The sequence below is a fragment of the Hyla sarda genome, chromosome 11 (genome assembly GCF_029499605.1).
Source record: "Hyla sarda isolate aHylSar1 chromosome 11, aHylSar1.hap1, whole genome shotgun sequence".
NCBI lineage: Eukaryota > Metazoa > Chordata > Amphibia > Anura > Hylidae > Hyla > Hyla sarda.
In genome coordinates this window covers 40979347-41006308 of record NC_079199.1, presented here as the reverse complement: position 1 = coordinate 41006308, position 26962 = coordinate 40979347, and the positions used below count along the sequence as shown (strand labels likewise).

The window sequence follows — 26962 nt, the reverse complement described above, 5'->3', positions numbered from 1 at the left end:
GATACATAGAGGTATGACTAAAGATTCCACTCTTAATGCTCTCTGACTTCTTGCTTTAGTCAAAGATAAGTTTCATATATGGGGTGCCCTTCCTTTGTCAGTGTCGGGCGCTACCAAAGTACCTTTATATACTGGAGCATGCTGCTACTCCTGTTCCCACATCATTTTTTAAGTCCTTACATTCCCTTTTGCCAGCATTTATATGGGGGAACTTTAGGGCTAAGCTTAAATTGGCGACACTGCAAAGACTGAAGAATCAAGCAGGCTATGCTCTCCCGGATTTTCATGTTTATTATTTGGCAGGGCAGCTCATACTGCTTAGAACTTGGGTCATGTTGAAGCCACTTCCTAACTCGGAGAACCATCTTGCCCATTATATTCAACTAATTTACGGGCTTGGCTGGAGGCGCCCTCTACTTGTGGGAGACATCTTCTTCCACTGCACTGACTCGCTTTACAGGTCTGGAGGGCTGTTAGGCTGATACATGCATTCACTGATATTATGGCCGACTTATCTTTATGGGATGCTGTCCACCTATCTCATATCACAGATGACTTGGACCCTTCTTTCTGGAAGGAGCATGGAGTGATCGAATTAGGACATATATAGTCTGATAACGTTGTCTGATCTTTTGCCCAGATGCAGGAGACGTTTGAACTACCTAGTACTGCTTTTTACAAATACTTGCAGTTGCGCCACGCTCTGTCCTCTCAATTTCCAGATCCGGATACTCAGATCTCTAATTACCCCTTAATTGGTGTTCTACGTTTCCAGGGTCCTAGGGGATTGATATCTGCCTTTATATACACACACATTATCGTGACTAAACACTCTATGGTACCCATAGCTGCTGAGGCATTCTGGAAGAGTCACATCCCGACTCTCACAGAGGAAGCTTGGCAGGAAGCGCAATCTTCTCATACCACTGTATCCCCAGCTGCTAACAATAAAATCACGCAATTATTCATTATACATGGTTGTTACCTTACCCCTGTCTGACTATATCGCATGGGTAGACTCCCAGTTGACACATGTCAGGTGTAATGCCCCAAGGGCCGACTTTTGGCACCTCATATGGGGCTGTTCGCATGTGCATTCATTCTGGGAAGATGTGGTTGCCTTTTTAACCTCCCTGCTATGTAGACCAGTGCCATTGGAGCCACTCCCCTGTCTCCTTGGGTTGCTTGATGAAGAGGTCTGGCCACACTAGGGTTCTGCTGAGTGAGACTCTGTTCATGGCTCGGAAGGCTATAGCCTTGAGATGGATGGACCCGAGACCGCCGACTCTGTCCACATGGAAGCGCTTGGTAAACACTGTAGTACCCTTTGAACAATTAGTGATCAAACATAGGAAGTGCCCTGGGAAATTTGAGAAGGTTTGGGGCATCTGGTGTGCTTCTACGGCTACCCAATACTCAGTCTCAACTTACCGTGCTAACAGAGATATATCTTGGCACAGTTTCCATCTTAAAACATATAGAAGGAGATTTATCATTCTTTTCACACGTATGGCTTTTATGTGACATTTTTTTTTAACTTACATTTGGTTATGTATGACCTTGATAAATAAATCACACATAAGCAAAAACCGGGAAACCCGCTTACAAAAGCATTCTTTAAAGCAGAAAAGTTTTCCCTTATGTTAATAGCTGACGTTCTTTATCAACCCTTTATTATCAGTAGCATTGCTTGATGCCCACACAGCTAAATGGCTGATAGTGGGCAGAGGGCCAGACCCAAAAACCAACTTGTGTGTGGCACTTCTCCGGGATTAAACAGGCGATTTCGGCAGAGATGCTGTGTAAACTTTTTATTTCTCAATGTACAGTGGTAACAAGAGCAATATAAGTTACACAGGTGCAGGTCAACACATTTCTAGAGGGGAATCCTCTCTTCGTCAGCTCCATTTATTTAGTGTAAGTTGCCCGGCCCCCTTCCCCGGCCAGCAGCATGATACGCTGCTGAAAGTATACTTTACCGATGCAAGGGACATATGTATGCGTTCGCTGGGGGCGACACATATAAGCACTGCTGGGGACAATATGTATAGGTAGCGTAGCAGGGGGGGGCAATATATATAGGTAGCGCAGCGGGGAGTGTTAAAGTGGGTATTAATTTCATTTTCGGCGGACATATGCACTTTCTGTAAGCCAGGTTGGACCTGGAATACATATGCAACTTTTTTTCTTCATAAATAGCGACTTTCGCATTTGATAAATATATGACCACTGCAAAGTACAAAAAAAATAATTTACTACGTGAGAAGATTTCAGAAATGTGCGTTGGGAAAAATCAAAAAGTCGCAACATGTATAGGAAAGTCGCACGTGCGCAAGTACGTGCAACTTTTTTATGCAAAAAAAATCTACTACATAGCTTGATAAATCTCCTTCTTAGTTCGTGACCTTGTTCCTATGTGTCTCTTCCTTGGTTGCAGTGTGTCCGCTTTATTCATAGTTTCTTTGATTTCATTTTTATCTCCTCCCCCCCCCCCCCCCCCCCGGCTTTATTCCTTGGTGTTTCTTTTTGCTGCAGATTCAGGCTTACTGCATGTACGTACCCATGACAGTGTGGGATACTGTTCTGTTTTGTGGTCCCGGCCTTGGCTGGTTGATGCGCTATTTCATGTTCTATTGCTACTCCCCTGTGTGGGAACTTGTCACATTGTAAGTTACGATGTATGGTTTTCTTGTTATTTTTTTTTTCACTGTTCAATAAAAACGAATAAAAAAATTATAAAATAGGTAGTTTATTAACCATCAATTTGCCGGTACAAAAATACAATACATATAATACAAGATAAAGAGCATATATGGAAAAAATATATATTACTGCTAAAGCTGGACACCCACCAAGCTCTTGGGGCACAGATCCACAGGTAGGTAAGCAGTGCTTCTTCTGTTCTCTGTCTAGCACAGGTGCTCTATGTCTCTTATACATAACGTGCAAGAGGGGTGTGTACTTATGCAAAAATAGTAGTGACAGTTAAAATAGCATAATATATTACACCAAAAAGAGTAATCCTGCTCAAAACCTGGGTCTACAGGTAGGGGGAAAGATCGTTACGATTGTTGACGCCCAATGGCCTCAACGCGTCAAGTCGACTAATCCAAAGTTTTTCTCTTCTCAGGAGATATGTATCTCGATCTAACCCCCTATCTCCAGATCCAATACGTTCAATTCCAGCAAATTTTTGTGTTGACACATCATTATTATGGACAGTAGCCATGTGTTCTATTAGGCGTGGTGCTACCATACTTTTAATTTCAAACCTTTCTTGTGTTTGAAAGGAAATTAAAAAAATTACCTCATCTCATATTATGTGACAGCATAGACACATTGGCTTTTTACAACAAAAAAGCAGATTTTTTTGTACTCACCATAAAATCTCTTTCTCGTAGCCTTCATTGGTGGACACCTATACTGTTGGGGGACACCTATACTGATGCTCTTGCCACTAGGAGGCGCTGACACTAGGAAAAAGTTCGGCTCCTACCTGGCAGGATATACCCGCCCACTGGAAGTGAGGGAATTACTTTTGTAACAAAGCAGTAGGAGAAGCCAACAAAGAAATATGTCCGAAGGACCCCAGAAAGAATCATGGACAAAAAAAAACAATAACCGGAAAAGAATATCCTGACAAAAAATGAAGAAATGGGTGGGTGCGGTGTCCCCCCAATGAAGGCTACGAGAAAGAGATTTTACGGTGAGTACAAAAAAATCTGCTTTTCTCGGTCGCTCTTCATTGGGGAACACTTATACTGATGGGACGTACCAAAGCAGTCCCTTAATCCTGTCCCAGCGAAAGGGAATCAGTCCCAAGACTGAACCCACTCGTCCCCAGACCAGAGACAACCGAGGCCAAGAAACAGAGCTCCCAGAAGATCCCCTGGTCATGGAGATTGACTAGGACGCCAAGGAAGGGACCGTCCTTCGCAGAGACTCTAAACCCACGGTCCTGAAAGAGAGACAAGAAAGGTCGACCAAAAAGCTAAACTGTCCGGAACCATCCCGGAAGGGGGTAAGAAACCAACTCGAAGGAACAAAGAAGCAGACAGAGGACCAGCCTGACTGGAAAACAAGAATGGAAAAGGGCACGACAAGAGAACATGGCGGAAAAAAGCCAGGGAGAGCAGTGTACGCCTGAGCAGAAGACGAACACAGAAGGTGGAGACAAAAAACCACCGGAAAAAAAGAAAGACTGAAATCTGCTCTAGAGAGGCCTGGTGCAGGAGATCGATGATCTGAACATCTGCAGACCCAAAAACCCCTATCCAGGAGCCCGCCGTGAACACCCGGGAGGCGAAACACCCGGGAAACGAAAAGCCCTTCGGAATGCTCTCAGCGAAAAACAAGGGCCAGTCAGATACCCCACCTATATAGTGGGAAGAGAGAGAGATGGCTCCATCTCGGCAGTAGAAAGCGCCCAGCCATGGTGGCCGAGATGAAACTGAGGCACTGACCATGTCAAGCCCCTGATCCCCATACTACCATGGAAGGGGGATTGCCAAAGTGCACCAGGTACTGTAGGTGCAGGGAAATGCTGCCTTACAGCAAAGGGACAAACTACTGGGTGGTCATAGCCCCCAGGAACTCTACGAGAACATATTGAGGAGCCAATGTGTTTCCCCAGAGCGATCGGAATCCTGGACACTGGAGCAGGGCAAAGGTGCACAGAAATGACTAGAATCCCCGTCACCCTGGGAGTCAGGGAGGCGCCTTAGCAGTGTAGTACTGTAACTCCAGAAGGGCGACCCAGAGGTGTAGAAGAACAAGAAGACCACTGTCTGGCTTACTGGCACAGGGTCCCTTGTACCTGTAGGGACACTCTTCTGACTCTCACACTATAAAAGGGGAGCAGGAACTCCAGCCAATCACCCGGCAGCCCCTGATGGGAGACCAGTGGCGGCGGAAATTGTGCAAACAACAGTCTGGCTCATTGATAGAATACACCCCCAGGTACTGGCCGGTGGTGATAAGGGGACAATAGCCCAGATGAAAAAACACTGTGCCCCTTTGTCGGATATGGAAGGGCGAGGAGGTGTAGGAGCCATGGATAGTATACCCGTCGCCCTGCACAAGATCCATTGTACACACCGGGTCACTCCTTCGGACGCCACTCGTTAGCAGTGGGGAGCCGGAAATCCAGTCATGGATGCGGCAGCCCTGAGATGAGTGACTGGCGGCGGTCTGTGGTATTGGGTCCAGTCTATGTCCACATAGGGACACGTGCTCGAATACCTCGTACTAGAAGTGGGGGTCCAGCACACTAGCCACAGATGTGGCAGACCTTCAAAGACCTGTGGGAGTCATCCAACAGGGTGGCGGAAGCAAATGGTAAAGTGGCCCCCAAAAATAACATTTAATATATGGCCTCCGACAGGAAAACCAGCAAGATCAAAACAGCTAAAAAACAGACATTACAACAAAGGGCTGTAATAGTTAACTGCCGCCACAAGGGGGAGCACACAAAGGACCAGAAAGCAGAGGCTGCAATCTACTGAATGACCACAAGAGGGGGATAAGAATCTGGGCTGAGAACTACACATTTTATTATTTTTTTTAAAATAAAGCAGAGTCCACGAAGCAGTGTGCTGCGCACTGACCCAGAGTCACCCATGCACAGTCACCATAGAGCAGGGAGCTGCTGGGAGATGCCGGAGCCGACAGGCAGGTCCCGCAGTCCGGGCGCCTCAAGGTGAGGAAGAGGGGCGGAGCAAAAAATTGTGTGAGGCACTGAAGAAAGTGCGGGGAAGCTGCGGCAGCTATAAGGGTGGCCGGCAGAAGCACAGAGTCGGTTGTCTATAGAACTAACATACTGCTGTGCGGCAAGAGAATGAGCTGCCGCACAGCCCACAGAGCCCCCACACCCGAGAGCCCCAATACAAAATGACAGAGATATCCCCAGACTAAATCCTCCAATAAACATGAGGATTTACCTCATGGTAGAATAGAAAAGAAAAGAGGGGGGAATTGACATCATGGCAGAAGAGAAAGGGAAAAAAGCTGAAAAAAGGGGGGGGGGGGGGGGGGGTTGCTGGCATGGCGCCGCTGGTAGCGTGACCCGGAGGCCACGAGGGGTCTGTTCCAGCACAGCCACATGTAATGGTGGCTGAGGAGCTGGCACTATAAGGAGAAGGGACCCCCGGACAGCCAGGAGAGAAAACCTAGCTGGGTACAGAAGAGGGGGAGGGGGCTGGGAGGCTGTTAAACATACTCACCCACGGACTTCATCTTCTTATACTCACCCTGGCATCTTCAACCAGCTTATGGCCATGCTGCATCATACCAGGCTAAGATAGCAGGGCGAGCAAGGGCAGTGGGGGACCCGGACCCAGGGTACAACCTCCAAGCGCTGGCCGTTGGCGAGAAGGGGTTAACAGTACATACTCTATGTCTGTGCCCCTTTGTCGCATATGGAGAAACAGGTAGCGCTATGCTCCTGAACCCCACCTGAAAAAGGGAAACAAAAAGGAGAAAAAAAAACTAACTAAACAGCCCTTACTAGAAAATAATTTTAAAAAAAGACCCGGTCTGGGGAGCTCTCAGACCTGTGTCTTGCCTCCTACTGACAGTAGCTAAAACTGATTCCCTCACTTCCAGTGGGTGGGTATATCCTGCCAGGGAGGAGCTGACTTTTTTTCCTAGTGTCAGCACCCCTTAGTGGCAAGAGCATATACCCATCAGTATAGGTGTCCCCCAATGAAGAGCAATGAGAAAGGGCTTGTTTTTATCTTGTCACTCATTTTCTCTGCCGTATTTCTGAGCCTACTAGGGGCCAATAATCCTCATACATTCTGTGCTCTCCTAAATGTTATGACAGGTGCAGCAGGGACAATAGTTTTTCAGAAGGGTCATAATGCAAAACTTCTGCTTCTCCATTCCCACTATGGAGCACTCCTGCTTTTTATCTTAGATTTTCTTTGAGATGACCACCGTGATAAAAGAACATTTTTAATACATTTTTTTGATGATCTTCATAAAGAGGGTTTTACTACTCAAAGAGGTGCCCTCTTGCATCTTTTCATATGTAACCACTGTGTTCTCTGTATAACATTCAGCATGTTAGTAATTGTTTTGATGATTTTTTTACAGCAAAATGCACAATATAAAGAAGACATCAGTACCATCATAAACGAATCGCAACTACATATATCAGCTACAAGTCATGTAGAGAAAGATCAAGCATCTCTCATTGGTAAGTGCAAAGGAATGTGTTTACATAGCAGGTATGTAATCTTTTTGCAAACACACACATAATTTATTATGGACTAAATAAAAGTATATCAATGAATGCACCTGCAAGAAATTTTTTTACCTTTTCTTAGAAATTTTTTAGAAAAGGATGGAAACTGTAAAAACATAAATCCTTCGCTTTATAAATAAGAAAAATGTCTGCAATGTTACATTGTGTTTAAAGGGGTACTCCGGTGGAAAACTTTTTTTTTTTAATGAACTGTTAAACAGATTTGTAAATTACTTCTATAAAAAAAAAAAATCTTAACCCTTTTAGTACTTTTTAGCAGCTGTATGCTACAGAGGAAATTCTTTACTTTTTGAATTTCTTTTTTGTGTTGTCCACAGTGCTCTCTGCTGACACCTCTGTCCATGTCAGGAACTGTCCAGAGTAGCATAGGTTTGCAATGGGGATTTTCTCCTGCTCTGGACAGTTCCTGATACGGGCATCAGGTGTCAGCAGAGAGCACTGTGGACAACACAAAAAAAGAAATTAAAAAAATAAAGATTTTCCTCTGTAGCAAACAGCTGCTAAAAAGTACTGAGAGGATTAAGATTTTTTAATAGAAGTAATTTACAAATCTGTTAAACTTTCTGGCACCAGTTCATTTAAAAAAATAAAAAAAAATTCCACCAGAGTACCCCTTTAAGATCAGGAAACATCCAGTGTAACAAATAGTAGGAAAAAGAGGAAATAAGTAAGCCTGTCTGAATGTGTTTATTGTTTCAGAGCATCTGCATGAAGGTTGGGACCAAGACAACTTTGTTTGTAATGTAAGTATTTAATTTCTATATACTAAATGTTAATTGCAATAATATGTTACTAAATAAATATTACAGACACATTTGCATTGCTTTAATTAAAATTTGTAGGTTTATAGGAAACTTCAATTTATATATGTGTTATAAGTTATTGACTTCTAGTGATCATGGGGGTCCTAGTGATTAAAAGTGTGCAGATCTAATATTTATCACCTATCATCTCTGTGTGTCTTGTTAAGAGACAAAACAATGAAATGGGCACTGTCATTTGCAAAATAAATTTGTATAAAGTAGATGTGTAAGCCAGTGGCGTGTCATAGAGCCTCAGTGTACAGCACAGCCAGTTATCAGTGAGGGAGGAAGTTCTTACATGAGATGTGAGGGAAAGTAAGGGAGTGTTTCCTCCTCAGTGAACTGCATGCAGTGTAAGCTGCATAAACAGGGGAATTAGAAGGATCAGTGTCACCTGCACTACCTGACTGTACAGACAGGTTAGTACAGGTTAAAAGATAATAAGCCACTGCCAGACACCTCTGCAGGAGGTTATCTCTATAAAGAACAAAGGATTGAGCATATGGAAATCCAACCCGTCTAACTCTTCTATTCTTGACATCTGCTATCATACACATTAGATGGTTGACCAGTCTTGCAAAATTAGACTGAATTGGCCACTTTTATAGTCCTGTTTCTTCCACCCATACAGTGTGATTGACAGCTCCTACTGTCATACAAGAACACTGCCAGTCACTATGGGGGAGATTTATCAAAACCTGTCCAGAGGAAAACTTGCCCATTTGCCCATAGCAACCAATCAGATCGCTGCTTTCATTTTTGAAAGGGCCTTGTTTAAAAAATTAAAGAAGCAAGCTGATTGGTTGCTATGGGCAACTTTTCCTCTGGACAGGTTTTGACAAATCTTCCTTTATATGTTTGCTAGGGATTGCTTACTGTGGTCATTCACAAACCTCTGGCCATGTAAGGGTTAAACCTACTTTAAATTACGTTAGTTCATATACAGATGAATAGTTAATAATTTTACTTTCATTACAGGACTTTTCTGAGAGAGACCATGAGATCCTGGATTCAATTGTTGAGCTTTTAAAAAAGATTAGCAAGAGAGAGGAGAAGGTCGGACACCTGAATAATGTACTACATGAGAAGTATATTGGACTCTCTTCTATTTTAGAGTGCAAAGCAGGTACAAAACGTTAGGATTCTGGATGGCAGTGTTTGTTACCTACACTCAGCAGAATAAACCAGTTAGTAATTTATAAGGCTATATTGTTTCCCAGTAAGTCAGTGATATACGTTGTCAGTGTGTCATAAAGATATGCTGACGTATACCATGGCCTTACCACTGAATTACTGAGAAAAACTGTTGCCATGTACACATTTCAGGGCAAAATATAAATTAAACGGGCACTGTCAAATACAAAAACTTGATATGTTGTAAAGCATGTATAACCAATAGGTTTCGCAGTTGCTTTCATTAGAAAATGTTCAGTATTTCGTACTGAAAAAGCCAGTCAAACAACTACCCCCCTGTCTGCTTGGACACACACTAGTCCTGCTGTGTCCATGTGTCATCACCTACGTCATGGACACACTTCCTTGATTGACAGCTGTGAGTGCATGGCTCACAACTGGAGGAAAAATCCTCCCACTGTCCGCTTGTGTCCCGCTACTGTCAGTGAGGACAAGCTGGGAGTTGTAGTTTTGCTAATGCTAGGGGAGATGTGAGCAGACAGCATACTGAGGGAGGGGGCGGAGACCTGCATTGTGAGGCCACGCCCCCTCCCTTTGAAAGGAATTCAGACTAGGGAGCTAAATTAAAAGTGTAATAAGAAAATAAATAAAGGTGCTAGACACATAAAAATTAGATGTACATGGTCAGGATTAGGTACTGAGTGATATATTAAAAAAGAAAATTCCGTTGGATCTGACGGGTACGCTTTAAAGAGGTACTCCGCTGCCCTGTGTCAGAAGCTCCGCTCCCCAGCGTCCTGAAGTTTATTGTTCCGGACGCTGTGTGCGGGCTTCCGTGTTCAGGGCCGCCCCTCGTGACATCACGCCCCCCCCCTCAGCGAAAGTCTATGGGAAGGGGACGTGATGGCCTTCCCATAGACTTTCGTTGAGGGGGCGGGCGTGATGTCACGAGGGGCAGCCCTGAACACGGAAGCCCGCAAACAGCGTCCGGAACAATAAACTTCCAGACGCTGGGGAGCAGAGCTTCCGACACAGGGCAGCGGAGTACCCCTTTAAGGATGCAGCCAATTTTATTTTAGCAATTTTGTTTTTTCCTCCTAACCTTCTAAAAATCATAACTTTTATATTTCCATCCACAGACGAGTATGAGGGCTTGTTTTTTGCGCGACCAGTTGTCCTTTGTAATAACATCACTCATTTTACCATAAAATGGCGGACCATGTATGGCAAAATAACTATTTGTGTGGGGAAATTCAAAAGAAAATAGCAATTTTGCTACCGTATATACTCGAGTATAAGCCGACCCGAGTATAAGCCGAGACCCCTAATTTCAACCCAAAATCCCAGGAAAAGTTATTGACTCGAGTATAAGCCTAGGGTGGGAAATACCTCATCCCCCCCTGTCATCATCCAGACCCGTCATTAACATCCTCATCATCCCCTTGTCATCATCCCACACATCCCCCCTTCATCATCCCCTTGTCATCATCCCACACATCCCCTTATCATCCCACACATCCCCCCTTCATCATCCCCTTGTCATCATCCCACACATCCCCTTATCATCCCACACATCCCCCTTCATCATCCCCTTGTCATCATCCCACACATCCCCCCTTCATCATCCCCTTGTCATCATCCCACACATCCCCTTATCCCACACATCCCCCCTTCATCATCCCCTTGTCATCATCCCACACATCCCCTTATCCCACACATCCCCCCTTCATCATCCCCTTGTCATCATCCCACACATCCCCTTATCATCCCACACATCCCCCCTTCATCATCCCCTTGTCATCATCCCACACATCCCCCCTTCATCATCCCCTTGTCATCATCCCACACACCCCCCCTTCATCATCCCCACCCCCCTTCATCATCCCCACACCCCCCCCCTTCATCATCCTCTTCTCATCATTCGCCCTCAGTGGTCTTCAACCTGCGGACCTCCAGAGGTTTCAAAACTACAACTCCCAGCAAGCCCGGGCAGCCATCGGCTGTCCGGGCTTGCTGGGAGTTGTAGTTTTGAAACCTCCGGAGGTCCGCAGGTTGAAGACCACTGCGGCCTTCAACATGCGGACCTCCAGAGGTTTCAAAACTACAACTCCCAGGAAGCCCGGGCAGCCATCGGCTGTCCGGGCTTGCTGGGAGTTGTAGTTTTGAAACCTCCGGAGGTCCGCAGGTTGAAGACCACTGCGGCCTTCAACATGCGGACCTCCAGAGGTTTCAAAACTACAACTCCCAGCAAGCCCGGGCAGCCATCGGCTGTCCGGGCTTGCTGGGAGTTGTAGTTTTGAAACCTCCGGAGGTCCGCAGGTTGAAGACCACTGCGGCCTTCAACATCATCCAGCCCCCTCTCACCCCCTTTAGTTCTGAGTACTCACCTCCGCTCGGCGCTGGTCCGGTCCTGCAGGGCTGTCCGGTGAGGAGGTGGTCCGGTGAGGAGGTGGTCCGGGCTGCTATCTTCACCGGGGGCGCCTCTTCTCCGCGCTTCCGGCCCGGAATAGAGCCGTTGCCTTGACAACGACGTATCTGCGTCGTTGTCAAGGCAACGTGACTATTCTGAGGCCGGGCCCGAAGCGCTTAGAAGAGGCCTCCCCGGTGAAGATAGCAGCCCGGACCACCTCCTCACCGGACCACCTCCTTACCGGACAGCCCTGCAGGACCGGACCAGCGCCGAGCGGAGGTGAGTACTCAGAACTAAAGGGGGTGAGAGGGGGCTGGATGATGTTGAAGGCCGCAGTGGTCTTCAACCTGCGGACCTCCGGAGGTTTCAAAACTACAACTCCCAGCAAGCCCGGACAGCCGATGGCTGCCCGGGCTTGCTGGGAGTTGTAGTTTTGAAACCTCTGGAGGTCCGCAGGTTGAAGACCACTGGGGGTGGGGGAGTTCACTCGAGTATAAGCCGAGGGGGGTGTTTTCAGCACGAAAAATCGTGCTGAAAAACTCGGCCTATACTCGAGTATATACGGTAATTTTGGAAGGTTTCTTTTTCACACTGTACAATACGATTAAAATGATACCCATGATAACATACTTCTCTATTATTGTACCACTTAAAAAAAATCTCAAACTTTTTAACCAAATTACTGCGTTTAAAATCCCTCTATTTTGACGACCTATAACTTTTTCATTTTTCCATATAAGCGGCGATATGAGGGCTCATTTTTTGCGCTGTGATCTGTACTTTTTATTGATACCACATTTGCATACATGAAACTTTTAATAATTATTTTTCGAATATTATGTGACAAAAAAAGCAGCAATTGTGTATTTAAATTTTTTTTTTTAACGTTTACGTATGGGATCAATAACATTATATTTTGATAGTTCGGACATTTACGCACATGGCAATACCAAATATGTCTATTAATTAATTTTTTTTTAAACACTTTCTGGGGGTTAAATGGGATGATTTAAATTTTTATTGGGGGAGGGGATTTTTCAAATTTTTATTTTTTTTTACTATTTATAGCAATCATTTGATTGCTAATACTGTTCAGTGCTATGCATAGGGCATTGCACTGATCAGTATTATCGGCGATCTTTTGCTCTGTTCTGCTCGATCTCAGACCAGATCAGAAGACCCCTGGAGACAGACGGAGGCAGGTGAGGGGACCTCGTCCGCCATTATGGATTGATCATGGCATCTGAGGGGTTAATAGCGCACATCAGCGCAATCGCTGATGTCTGCAATTACCGGCGAGTCCCTGGCTGCTGATAGCAGCCGGGACCTTCTGTGCACGTACAGGACTTAAATGTATGTCCTGGTGCGTTAAGTACCAGGAGGTACATTTACGTTTTGTGTCATTAAAGGGGCACTCCGGTGGAAAACTATTTTATTTTTCAGATCAACTGGCTCCAGAAAGTTAAACAGATTTGTAAATTACTTCTATTAAAAAAATCTTAATCATTCCAGTACTTATCAGCTGCTGTATGCTACAGAGGATCTTGAGTTCTTCTTTTCTGTCTGACAACAGTTCTCTCTGCTGACACCTCTGTCCATGTTAGGAACTGTCCAGAGTAGCAGCAAATCCCCATACCATACCTCTCCTGCTCCGGACAGTTCCTGACACGTACAGAGGTGTCAGCAGAGAGGTCTGTGGTCAGACAGAAAAAAAGAACTCAACATCCTCTGTAGCATCCAGCAGCTGATAAGTACTGATAGGATTAAGATTTTTTAATAGAAGTAATTTACAAATCTGTTTAACTTTCTCACACCAGTTGATAAAAAAAAAATCCCACTGGAGTACCCCTTTAACCTCATGGGGATGGAGGGCGTACCTGTACGCTCTGCGCCCGTGATATATCCCGCTTCCGCGTCATATCGGGTCAGTCCCAGAATGTCCGGAATTAACCCTTTAGACGCGGCGATCAAAGTTGATTGCTGCATCTAAAATGGAAAACAATACATCCCGGCAGCTCAGCTGATCGGGACCAACGCTGAGGACACACGAGGAGGGGCCCTACCTTCCTCTTCGGCGTGTGATCAGCGATTGAATGCTCCAAGCCTGAGATCCAGGCTCAAGCAATCGACTGCCGAATACACTGATCAATGCAATGCTATGGCAAAGCATTGATCAGTGTCTGCAATCAATGTACTGCATGTTATAGTCCCTATGGGGGCTATAACATTGCAAAAAAAAAAGTTAATAAAGATGATTTAACCCCTTTCCTAATAAAAGTTTGAATCACCCCCCTTTTCCCATTTAAAAAAATAAACTGTGTAAATAAATATAAACATATGTGGTATCGCCGCGTGCGTTAAATATCCAAACTATAAAAATATATCGTTAATTAAACCGCACGGTCAATGGCGTACACGTAAAAAAAAAAATCCCAAAGTCCAAAATAGCGTATTTTTGGTCACTTTTTATACCATAACAAAATTAATAAAAAGCTATCTAAAAGTCAGATCAAAAACAAAAATGGTACCAATAAAAACCTGAGATAATCCCGGTATGTGGAAAAATAAAAAAGTTATAGGGGTCAGAAGATTAAATTTTTAAACGTATAAATTTTCCGGCATGTAGTTATGATTTTTTTCCAGAAGTACGACAAAATCAAACCCATATAAGTAGGGTATTATTTTAATTGTATGGACCTACAGAATAAAGAAGGTGTCCTTTTTACCGAAAAATGCACTGCGTAGAAATGCAAGCCCCCAAAATTTACAAAATTTTATTTTCTTTTCAATTTTGTCACACAATGATTTTTTTTTTTTGTTTCGCTGTAGATTTTTGGGTAAAATGACTGATGTCATTACAAAGTAGAATTGGTGGCGCAAAAAAAAGCCATCATATGTGTCTGTAGGTGCAAAATTGAAAGGGTTATAATTTTTAAAAGGTGAGGAGGAAAAAACGAAAGTGCAAAAACGGATAAACCCTGAGTATAATATTTGGTCTTATTGAATCCTCCAGGGATAAGCTTAGTCTTTAAAGTATATCTGTTAGTTTAATTTATGATACAAGTTGTAGACACCATCCGATAGGGCCAATGCCCAGCCTCCATATCCCATGTGATACTGAGCCACTAAATGGGGTTAATTAGGATAGAAACATACAGCTAGTTTCTTCCAAAAACAGCACTACCTCTGTCTTTAGGTTGTGTGTGGTATTGCAGCTCTGTTCAATGGAGGTAAATGGAGCCAAGTTGTAATACCTCACACAACCGGAGGACAAGAGTGGTGCTGTTTTTGGAAGAAATAAGCTCTTTTGTTTCTACTCCTGGATAACCCCTTTAAGCAACTCTGCTCCCCTCCTTGACACTTCGGTATAAGTTATCGGCTATTTCAACCCCCCGGTGGGGCAGAAGCCGTTGCAGATCAATAATTTAAAGCGGGCGCTTTAAATTAATGAACTACAGTGGCTTTTGCGGTGCCAGAGACCGCCGCCGCTGCCCGCTTCTCTGCTTCTGCCTGTCCTGAGTCTAACCACCACAGTTGCCCCATCGCCTCCCCCTCCATCCTCTGCCAACATACCGCTGCCCCATTGCCTCCCCCCAGCCTCTGCCCACATACCACCGCCACTGCTGCCCCATCGCCTCCCCCATCCCCGGTGTTATAATTACCTGTTCCCGGGGGTCCGCGATCCTTCTGGCTCCGTCGGCGTCCTGCGCTGTCACTGTGCGTACTGACAGTGACGTCGTGTTGGGGACGTCACTCGTAATTACGCAGCGCACAGCAACAGCGCAGGAGCCAGAAGGATCGTGGACCCCCGGGAACAGGTAATTTTAACACCGGGGATGGGGGGAGGCGGGGGGCGGGGCATTATCGGCAAGGTAATTGCTGATACCAATAATGTCCAAAATCGCGATTATTGGCCGATAATATCGGCCAAACCGATAATCGGTCGATCCCTAGTCCCAATTCACAAAAAGTTATAAAGACCAATGCATGCAGTGCCTCATGTAACCGCAAAACGAACACGTTAAGTGACCGTGAAGAAGCATGCTTTTCAAGTGCTTCACTATATGGCACGCAACGCACAATTAGGAGCGGCAATACTTACACTTTCCATAGTGTTGTGTTCTGCTGTTACAGGGAACCCATGGGTAACCTAGCCTCTCACTGACAATGTTTTTTGCAGGACTAGAGACACTTGTATAAGTGAAGGGAATGGAGGGTCAATAGTTCAAGACTGAAGCTGTAAACCATTGGAAAAACTGCTGCCATTCAGCTAAGGCTATAAAAACTTGTAAACTCGATTGTTAGCTTAAAGGGGTACTCCGCCCCTAGACATCTTATCCCCTATCCAAAGGATAGGGGATAAGATGTCAGATCGCGGGGGTCCCACTGCTGGGGACCCCCGGGATCGCCGCTGCGGCACCGCACTATTACTGCACAGAGCGAGTTCGCTCTGCGCGTAATGACGGGCAATACAGAGGCCAGAGCATCGTTATGTCACGAAGGGCTGAGCCATTACGTCACAATGCTCTGTCCCCTGTACCGCCCATCATTACGCACAGAGCGAACTCGCTCTGTGCAGTAATGATAGCGCGGTGCCGCAGCAGGACCCCAGCAATCTGACATCTTATCACCTATCCTTTGGATAGGGGATAAGATGTCTAGGGGCGGAGTACCCCTTTAAACATTAAACATGACTATGGGATTCTATCAGGGAAATCATGTTTTCAAATAAATGCCCCTTCCTGGATCCTCCCACTGCCCTATCTTCAGCAGCAGATCAGCACACAATACAGTAGACTGTTGGCTTCCCAGCCAGTAGTCCTGTGGTAATGACATGTATGTTACCTTTCTTTCCTTCAAGGAATGTATAAAATACATTCACATATTAATACAGAGGAGTCAGAGTCGAAAGTACAAAAAACTGCAGAGTCTGAACATTTATCTACCGACTCCACAGCCCTGCGTGCATGGATGGATTCAGACGCTACCACGCTGATGGGAGCAGTGTTTAAACCGTAGCTTAGCTATTTTATCTACATATAAAATAAAGTGTTTTTCTGCATGAAGATTGGTGGGTGCATCTCCATTTTCTGCTTTTTTGGGATTAAAAGACTGCTACTATATTTTTCTGGATATTGAACATCCTGTAGCGCATGATTAATATATGCCAAAGACCTGTGCCTTGGCTGCCTGTAGTTGCTGCAGGATATCTGATTGTGCTTCCTTCTGTGCCTCCTCACTATCTATAGTTTTATAATTTGCGGCAAACCCATCAACACTAACACATGTATGTTTGATATTGTTGTCCCGTCACCAATCTGTATGAGCAGACAGATTCACTTTTATTGTGTTCTTCACTTTAGCTAATATTGGGCGGTTCTAATTAGGGGATGGATATATTTACAACTTTTACATACCCAAAGTTGTAGGCATGCCCTACATCAGGGGTACTCAACTATTCTTAGTGAGGGTCCGCTTATCGTGGTCTGCCACTGGTAAAGGTCCGAGCAAAGCACTGAGGCCTGGTTCACACCTAGTGGTCGCAATGACATGAAGGAAATAGGTAAAACGACTGAAGTCTGGAGAATGTAAATCTACAGTTACCTGTATTTTCTGAATACTGCCAGAGACTATGGAGGATATTTATTGAAACCTGTCTAGAGGAAAAGTTGCCCATAGCAACCAATCAGATTGCCTCTTTCATTCTTAACAAGGCATCTGCAAAATGTAAGAAGCAATTTGATTGGTTGCTATGGGCAACTCCGCCTCTGCACAGGGTTTGATAAATCTCCTCCTTATGCCCCTGAATATAATACTGCCGCACGCTGTGCCCCTGAATATAATACTGCCGCACGCTGTGCCCCTGAATATAATACTGCCGCACGCTGTACCCTTGAATATAATACTGCCGCACGCTGTGCCCCTGAATATAATACTGCCGCACGCTGTACCCCTGAATATAATACTGCCGCACGCTGTGCCCCTGAATATAATACTGCCGCACGCTGTGCCCCTGAATATAATACTGCTGCACGCTGTACCCCTGTATATATTACTGAAGCACGCTATGCCCCTGAATATATTACTGCAGCACACTGTACCCCTGAATATAATACTGCCACATGCTGTACCCCTGAATATATTACTGAAGCACGGTGTGCCCCCGAATATATTACTGCAGCATGCTGTGCCCCCGAATATATAATGCCACACGCTGTGCCCCTAAATATATTACTGCCACACGCTATGCTCCTGGTATAGTGCTGCCACATGCTATGCCCCTAATATATTAAAGCCACATGCTGTGCTCCAGGTATATTACTGCCACACAATATGCCCCAAATATAATTTTAACAAACACTGTGCCATGTACCGACTAATTGTACCATAAAACAATGAATGATGCAACCGTGCCCCCCCAGAATAAATGATGCAACCGTGCCCCCCCAGAATAAATTGTCAATGCGCCCTCATAATAAAGTCACTGTGCCCCCAGAATAAATGAAGTCACTGTGCCCCCAGAATAAATGAAGTCACTGTGCCCCCCAGAATATATGAAGTCACTGCACCCTCAGAATAAATTATGTCACTGCTCCCTCATAATAAAGTCACTGCGCCCCCACAATAAATGAAGTCACTGCGCCCCCAGAATAAATGAAGTCACTGCGCCCCCAGAATAAATGAAGTCACTGCACCCCCAGAATAAATGAAGTCACTGCGCCCCCAGAATAAATGAAGTCACTGCGCCCCCAGAATAAATGAAGTCACTGTGCCCCCAGAATAAATGAAGTCACTGCGCCCCCAGTATAAATGAAGTCACTGCGCCCCCAGAATAAATGAAGTCACTGCGCCCCCAGAATAAATGAAGTCACTGCGCCCCCAGAATAAATGAAGTCACTGCGCCCCCAGTATAAATGAAGTCACTGTGCCCCCAGAATAAACGAAGTCACTGCGCCCACAGAATAAATGAAGTCACTGCGCTCCCAGAATAAATGAAATCACTGTGCCACCACATAAACTGTGTCTGTGACTCTTCAGCTGCTGCAAATTACAACTGGAGAGTTCTGTAACAACTGGAGAGTTACAGGTGGGGGAATGACTGCTCACATGACAGCGTAGGCTCTCCCCGCCCCAGGTCCCGTGCTGCTCCGCTGCTCTGGCCTCTTCTAGTCAGGCCTGGCCAGAGCAGATGATGCAGGAAGTGCTAATCGCGCCGCCTGCATCACAGGAAAAGTGCCGGGCAAGGAGCACAGTGTTCCCTCGCTCCAGCCGCGGCTTAAGACACCTATACAAATGAATGAGGGGAGAGCGGCAGGTGGTTCGCATAACTGGCGACCACGGTCCGCCAGTTGAGTATCCCTGCCCTACATGGTAAATATGTGACTATTTAAGAAAGATTTTATAATATTTTAGCAAAAATAAGTAGTCATTATATTGATGGTTTTACCTTTATGAACATAATAGAACATTACAATACTAAATCCACACATACAGATTGGGCCTCATTTATTAAGGCTTTTCATAGGTTTTGTGTCGCTTGTGCCGTGCACCAGAATTTGTGAAAAAAAAAAAAAACCCTGCTAACTCTACACTTACCGTATTTATCGGGGTATACCACGCACCGGCCTATAACACGCACCCTCATTTTACTAAGGATATTTGGGTAAAAAAAGTTTTTTACCCAAATATCCATGGTAAAATGAGGGTGCGTGTGTGCGCGTGTATACCCCGATACACCCCCAGGAAAGGCAGGGGGAGAGAGGCCGTCGCTGCCCGCTTCTCTCCCCCTGCCTTTCCTGGGGTCTAGAGCGCTGCTGCCGGCCCTTCTCTCCCCCTGGCTATCGGCGCCACTGCCCGTTCTTTCCCCCTGAGTATCGGTGCCGGCGCCGATAGCCAGGGGGAGAGAAGCGGCGCCGACAGCCAGGGGGAGAGAAAGGGCAGCGGCACCCATTGCCGGCGCCGCTGCCTCCCCCCATCCCCGGTGGCATAATTACCTGGGTAGGGTCCGCACTGCTGCAGGCCTCCGGCGCGCGTCCCCTGCGTCGTTGCTATGCACGGCGCGGCGCACTGACGTCATGCACCGCGCCGTGCAGCGCATAGCAACGACGCCGGGGATGCGCGCCGGAGGCCTGCAGCAGGGCGGAGCCGACCCAGGTAATTATGCCACCGGGGATGAGGGGAGGCAACGGGGCAGCGGTGCCGGCAATGGGTGCCGCTGCCCTTTCTGTCCCCCTGGCTGTCGGCGCCGCTTCTCTCCCCCTGGCTATCGGTGCCGGCACCGATAGTCAGGGGGACAGAACGGGCAGCGGCGCCGATAGCCAGGGGGAGAGAAGGGCTGGCAGCAGCGCTCTAGACCCCAGGAAAGGCAGGGGGAGAGAAGCGGTCAGCGACGGCCTCTCTCCCCCTGCCTTTCCTGGGGGTGTATCGGGGTATAACACGCACATAGACTTTAGGCTAAAAAATTTAGCCTAAAAAGTGCGTGTTATACGCCGATAAATACGGTAACTCAGGGGAGTGGTTGCCGGGGGAAAAGGGGCATATTGCTGACATTTAAAAATATATATATATTTACTAATGTTTTCACATTAAATTAGGTGGATTTGAGCTCTGGAAAACCCGACAGCTCAGAGCAGGTGTAAAAAAATAAATAAATGAAATAAAATAAAAAAGAAGCAAAACATTAGGGAGAAGCGCAACATTAGTAAATAACATGGAAAAAACGGTCGGGAAAATAAACCCACAATGAAAACTAAACTCCACTCTAACCTAGGGCCATTGTTACGCCTTACATGCTGAAAATATGTGTGATGGTAAACTCATGTACCAAATATTAGAAAATGTCATCTATAACATGTCATCTATGACTGCTAATACATTTTATAGTATAGCTTAAGGCTATGCTCACACGGCAGAATTTCTGCACAGAATTTTGCATGAAATTCTGCTGTGTGAATGGGACAGCGGAATCCCATTGAAGTGTATTGGCTATAAAATCATGCAGAAATTCTGGCTTGTGAACATAGCCTTAGGCCTCTTTCACATATATTTGTAGTGTAGGTTTACAGTGTGCAAGAAAGCTTCCAGTGTATAAAAACTAGGGGTGTGAATCGTCAAGAATTTGGCGATTCGATTCGCGATACCAGTGTGGCGATTCGATATATCCCGATATATCGTGATACCGTCTAGGTGACGATACATCGCGATATATCCCGATACATCGCCCACCTGGGAGCATCCATAGATCCCAATAGACACCGCTGTCAGCTTTGACAGCGGCGATCTAGTACTCCGGTGCGCACTTTTCTCATTTTATCCCGTCCGGGCTGCAAAATGTAAAAAAAAACGCACTTTCTCTTACCTGCCAACGAGCCCGCGGAGCTCCGGTACAGGTGTTGGGTCCCCGGGCTGTATTCTTCTTACTTCTTGTTAGCCCGGCACGTTACACGGAGCTTCAGCCTATCACCAGCAGAGGCGGGACATCACTGTGGCCGGTGATAGGCTGAAGCTCCGTGTGACGTGCCGGGCTAACAGGAAGTAAGAAGAATACAGCCCGGGGACCCAACACCTGTACCGGAGCTCCGCGGGCTCGTTGGCAGGTAAGATAAAGTGCGTTTTTTTTAATTTTTGCAGCCCGGACGGGATAACATGAGAAAAGTGCGCACTGGATACTCCTTTAATAGCCAGCCGCGGCGATCACCGCATGCTGGCTATTAGCGGCGGCCCCCGGCTACTGAAATCAGCCGGGGGTCGCATAGTACGGAGCGGGCACGAGTCGGAGCCCGCTCCATACACCCAGAGCGCCACCGTGTCAGATCCGGCCTGCCCGGCTCCACAAATGTGGAACTTTTATCTCCTGATGCCCAGGAAATGCTGTGCCGGGCGTCAGGAGATACAAATTCCACATCCCTAAAAGAATTGATTCAAAAATATTTTGAATCGATTCAGTATCTGCAAATGAATAAATCGCGATTATCGCGAGAATCGATTTTTTCTTACATCCCTAATAAAAACAACATGCCCATAGAGCCCTATTACCCAACAGAGGCTAAAATAGTGTTACTTTGGCCTCTATTTAGGTGCTGTATGTTGGTGGTTGACATTTATTTGGTGTACAGAATAGTGCACCCAATAAACGTAAACCCCCAACATACTTTGGCCTCTGTTCAGGTGCTGTAACACTTTTAGCCTCTGTTGGGTAGATGTGAACATGACCTTAACCCCTGGGTTTTTCCATTTTTCGTAACGCTTTCAGTTTTCCACCAGCAGACCTATATGAGGGCTTGTTTTACGCGCCACCAATTTTACTTTGTAATGACATCAGTAATTTCACCACAAAATCTACGGCGAAACAAAAAAAAATACATTTTTATTTGTGGGACAAAATCGAAGAAAAAAAAAACACATGTCATTTTGTAATTTTTAGCAGTTTCCCTTTCTACTCAGTGAACTTTCCGGTAAAATGAAACCTTATCTTAATTCTGTAGATCTATATGATTAAAATAATACCCAGCTGATATATGTGCGATTTTGTTTTACTTCTGTTAAAAATTAGTACATTTAAAATTGTCATCTTGTGATTCCTATAACTTTTTTATTTTTCCGTATACAGGGCTATCTATATGAGGGCTCATTTTCTGTGGTGTGATCTGTAGTTTTTATCGATACATTTTTTAAAGGTATACAAAACTACCAAAAATATGCAATTTTTTACACATATGCCATTGACCGTGCAGTTTGATTAACGTTATATTTTTATAGTTTGGACATTTACACACTTGGCGATATTACGTTTTGCTTTTGTTTACATCATTTTTATTGGGAAAAGGGGGTGATTCAAACTTTTATTAGGGAAGGGGTTAATTCACATTAACTTTTTATTTATTTTTTACTTTTTACACCATTTTTTTTAGTCCATAGGGGACTATTACATTCAATCCTTGGATTGCATACACTGTTCAGTGCTATGCCATTGTTGATCAGTGTTATCGGTGCTCTATTGCTCTAGGCTGCTGAGGCTTCCTGGAGCATCAGAGCACCAAACGAACGTCGAGGAGGCAGGTAAGGGCCCTCCCGCTGTTCCCTCAGCTGATCGGGACACTGCAGTTTCACCACGGTGGACCCGATCAGCTCCGGTAAGCTGCCGGGAATTATTTATTTAATTTAGACACCGCAATCAAAGTTAAGGGGTTAATGCCGGGCATCAACTCAGTGATATCTGGAATTAGACACAGGTCCCGGGGCTATGACGCGAGGTCAGCTCCTGAGCCTGCGTCATAGAAGGGGAGCGGGCACAGGGCGTAGTTTTTTTTTCTTTACCTACCTTAGTTTTTTTAATTAAAATAATTAGGGTACATTCTGTCCACACATGCCTATTTTGCAGCAGATTTTCTGCTGCTTATTTTATCACTGATTTACCAGCAGATAATCTGCAGCTGAATACACATGTGGGAACATACCCTAAGGGCTAGTTCACATGGGCGGATATTATTGCAAAAAGGCTGCGAGTTTGAATGGGGAGCGCAGACCCCATTGAAGTCAATAGGGAAATTGCAGTGTGTCTGCACCATAAATTGGCATGCTTTGGCTTTACGATACGCACCGCAGATAAATTAATTCATGGATTTTCTGCAGATTTTTAAACATTTTTGAGGACCGGATTTCTACAATTCTAATCCACATTGTGGCTACCGTAATAGGCTGTGGGCTTTCCATTACAAAATAAAAATCCCACTCCGCTCCAGTGCTTATGTAACCGTTTTCAGTCCCTCATTATGTATTCTTTGAGAAGACCACCTCTCTAGAACACACTGTACTCCCTGAGACAAATTATTAACTATACTCATTATATAATGCACACACAATGTTTCAGTTGCTTTAATATTTTATTGTTTTAAATAAAATGTATTCTCTTATAATTTCAGGAAAAAAGCCAAGAATTCCTTCCAAATGACCTGGAAGCAGTACATCCACTCCTTAAAGCAGGATATTTTTCTTTCGGAACATCAAACAAAATAGTATATTACAGAAATCAATGTATAAAAGAAACAAATAAAATTCCATTTACTTACCTTCATATATAACCACAAAACAGAATTCAAAAATAAATAGAATCAATTTACAAAGGATCAGAAGACACAGTAAGAGAATCAGCCTCTGCCCATAACTCCTGAGGAAGGCTGTGTGTTATGAGGTTATTTTCAATGCGTTGCTCTTAGGTCAAAGCTCTGCAGACATTTATTAGACTTCTAAACTTTACTAAGCAGACTGGTGAATCCTGTAGTGTTCTAGTTCACTGTGAAGTTCCAGCATGCTCTACCAGGCAGTACCTTGTCCCCTAATACTTTAGGTGCTATAGCAAGATTGTGATATCAGGGTGCAGGTTCATTCAATGATGGAAGGTTTTGTAATCTATAGGAATAAAGCTTCATGGTGAAGACAAAGGCTTTAATAATGTTTGCTGGTTACTTATCAGAAATAGCCAGTTATATTAAAGGGGTTCTCCCTTGTTTATACTGTTTTTTGTTATTATGTTTGTGAGTTATGTGTGTATAAGTATGTGGTTTTTTATGTGTGTTGTGACTATGTATATATGTATTTTCTTACCTTTTGTGAAGATCCGGAAGCTGGCCCCTTTTTCTACCAGTGGCTTGCAGTGCACCTCGGCCTCCGCCATGTTGTGTCCGGTAAGTGGGATGTCGGGGTGTGTGTTCTTGCTTCTGTCCTTCCTATCTTCTGACGTCCGAGGCGAATCTTTTCTTCCTGTTTCTTCTGTGGCTCAGCGACAAATCTGCGGCCTCTTCTGGCGCATGCGCAGGTAGTTATTTTTTTTATACCAATAAAGTTTTTTTTGTCTAATTGACAAACTGTCTGCGCGAAGCTACGCTATTAGCGTAGACCTAACGTACGCTACGCTGTTAGCGCAGCACTTGCGTACTCGCCCACGCGCAGACAGTTTGTCAATTAGACAAAAAATAACTTTATTGGTTTAAAAAAAAAAAAAAAAACTGCGCATGCGCCGGAAGAGGCCGCAGATTTGTCGCTGAGCCACGGAAGAAACAGGAAGAAAAGATTTGCCTCAGATGTCAGAAGATAGGAAGGATAGAAGCAAGAACACAACCCCCGACATCCCACTTACCGAACACAACATGGCGGAGGCCGAGGTACACAGCAAGCTACTGGAAGAAAAAGGGGCCAGCTTCCGGATCTTCACAAAAGGTAAGAAAATACATATACTGTATATATAATCACAACACACATAAAAAAACACATACTTATACACACATAACACACAAACATAATAACAAAAAAACAGTATAAACAAAGGGGAAGCCCTTTAATGAGAGTGCGGCCCTTCAAGGCATAGAAACCCTATGCATCGGGTGAATGCTGATTTGCAAATTAAATGCTCCAATCCTGTGAAGGCAACAGGTAAAATGAATTTTCATTGGCTGCTTGGGAAGTCATTGTGTTCCAACATAATGGCTGTCTCCATTGTATTGCCTTTGGTGCCTTTGCACATATATCCAGGAATGCTGATGCATCTCAGTCATCCAGCTTCATGGTATCTGAGTTCAGTTTATTTAGCCATGTTTACACCCAGGTTAATGTCCACTACCTTCTTCCAGACGTATCCTTGATGGGTCTGTAAATTTAGCAGTAAGCAAGTAAAAGAGTGTAGGCCCCGGAACCAGTGCAAGGAGAGGCAAGTCTCGTTCTAGTTTATCCATTCTAGAAATGGAGATTATCCCGTAGGCATGAATTAACCAGTGACTAAAGAGAACAACCAGACGTTTCTTCCTCACAAGGAGATCCTTAAAAGTCTATAAAGAAAATAAATAAATAAAATCAGGATATCAAACTACTATAGCAAGGAACTAAAATATAGTTGGTGCTTAGTATATAAGTATTTTAGGATTAGGATGATCATATACAGTATAACAAGTCCCTAATATACCTATTAGAATTAATACCTTTTACAAGCAGAAGTAGAAAATTCAATTATTAGGTCCTTCCACAGAATACAGACTACTGTTTGACACATCAGACACAAGTTGTCATGCTACAGCCTGCTTTGCTATAGGATTACGTGATTCAGGTCTTGAGCCCTAGTGTGGGGGGACACAGGCTATGCTGGTTGTTATAGTTGCCAAGGTAGCCATATGAACCTAATTAATAGGGCTAGTGCATGGAACTTTCTGGATGTTGTATGGCTGCTTTGGCAATTGTACCACCCAGCATGGCTTGCATCGCCCAATGCTGGAGTTGGATTGTGCATGCCTAAAACTCAGGATGTTTGCTTTTAGGGTTGGGCGGGGCCACATGAAGATAATTTGCTGAGGAATTTCTGCACAAAATTTCTACGTGGAAAATATGCAGCATTTACAGTAGGAGCAATGTTATCTCAACCACATTATAGAAAAAAACACACACAATTTATACAGAAATTGACCTGCAGTGCGGATTTATTTAGAATCCGCAACCTTTCAGTTTTGGTTGTGAAACTGCAGCAGATTTATTGCAGATTTTCCCCATTGACTTAACTAGGAAGTCAGAATCCACAAAAATACCTGCAGTGTAGCAGATTTTGGTGCAGAACAGATTATTAACATATTGATTCTTTCTTTTCATGTGCATAACCTTCACCTAAATCCACAGAGAAAAATATCTTCTGGGTATTTTTAGCTACTGATTTTAGTGTGGAAATGATGCAGAATTTTTTTTTTTTTTTTTTTTTACTGGTGTACAGCCTCACATAGCATTTCTGGTACGTGAGCCTGTACGACTAAAGGGACAGTTCTTTTCTGCAGTTTTCTAACAGAGTTTTCAAGTAATAAAAAAAAAACACAAACAGGTTGTTGCTATTGTTATACATTCTAAAACAAGGTACGGTATATAAAAATGTTAGTGACTAGATTTACACCCAGATATTACGATGCAGCATATGTTTTTGCCAGCCACTGTGTAACACTGCACAATTTTAAAGGGGTATTATGCATAATATTTTGCTATAATTTTTCTAAATGGTAGAACAAGTATAATGGGCTTTCTATGTATGTACCATGTGGCCATCTGATTAATTTCCTCACCCAGATTGACATTTAGAAATGCTATCCTTTATTTTAATTTTTTTTACTCGCTAGGCTTCTGAAGCTTTTATGTATGTAAACATAATAGAGAAGCAAATGTATTATTATTATTATTTTTTTAGAACCAATAAGAAATTTTAGAGAACCTATATTCAATGAAATTATTAATAAATAAAAAAAAATCTAAATTCTTTCAATACAGATTATCAGATTGCTGTTCTTTATTATCACAAACACAACCTCACTTGCTTCTTATTCATTC

General features: G+C 44.3%; 2 protein-coding genes across 5 annotated transcripts in view; one reads left to right on the top strand and one right to left on the bottom strand.

Moving 5' to 3' along the window:
* LOC130295512 (titin homolog) overlaps positions 1 to 24171 on the top strand; it is a 79779-nt gene extending 55608 nt beyond the window's left edge. For 2 of the 3 annotated variants that reach the window (XM_056546347.1, XM_056546346.1), the window contains exons 17-20: positions 7096 to 7198; positions 7967 to 8010; positions 9049 to 9196; positions 23536 to 24171. In XM_056546347.1, the coding sequence (XP_056402322.1) occupies positions 7096 to 7198; positions 7967 to 8010; positions 9049 to 9196; positions 23536 to 23564 (324 nt within the window). In that variant the 3' untranslated portion in view covers positions 23565 to 24171. Of the gene's footprint in view, positions 1 to 7095; positions 7199 to 7966; positions 8011 to 9048; positions 9197 to 22223; positions 22291 to 23535 lie in introns of all 3 variants that reach the window. The other variant, XR_008848861.1, reaches the window with a different exon arrangement.
* A 658-nt stretch (positions 24172 to 24829) lies between these two features.
* The window catches only part of JKAMP (JNK1/MAPK8 associated membrane protein), a 27702-nt gene continuing 25569 nt past the window's right edge, over positions 24830 to 26962 (bottom strand). For both annotated transcript variants that reach the window (XM_056545817.1, XM_056545818.1), the window contains one exon: positions 24830 to 25434. In XM_056545817.1, the coding sequence (XP_056401792.1) occupies positions 25216 to 25434 (219 nt within the window). In that variant the 3' untranslated portion in view covers positions 24830 to 25215. The remainder of the gene's footprint in view (positions 25435 to 26962) is intronic.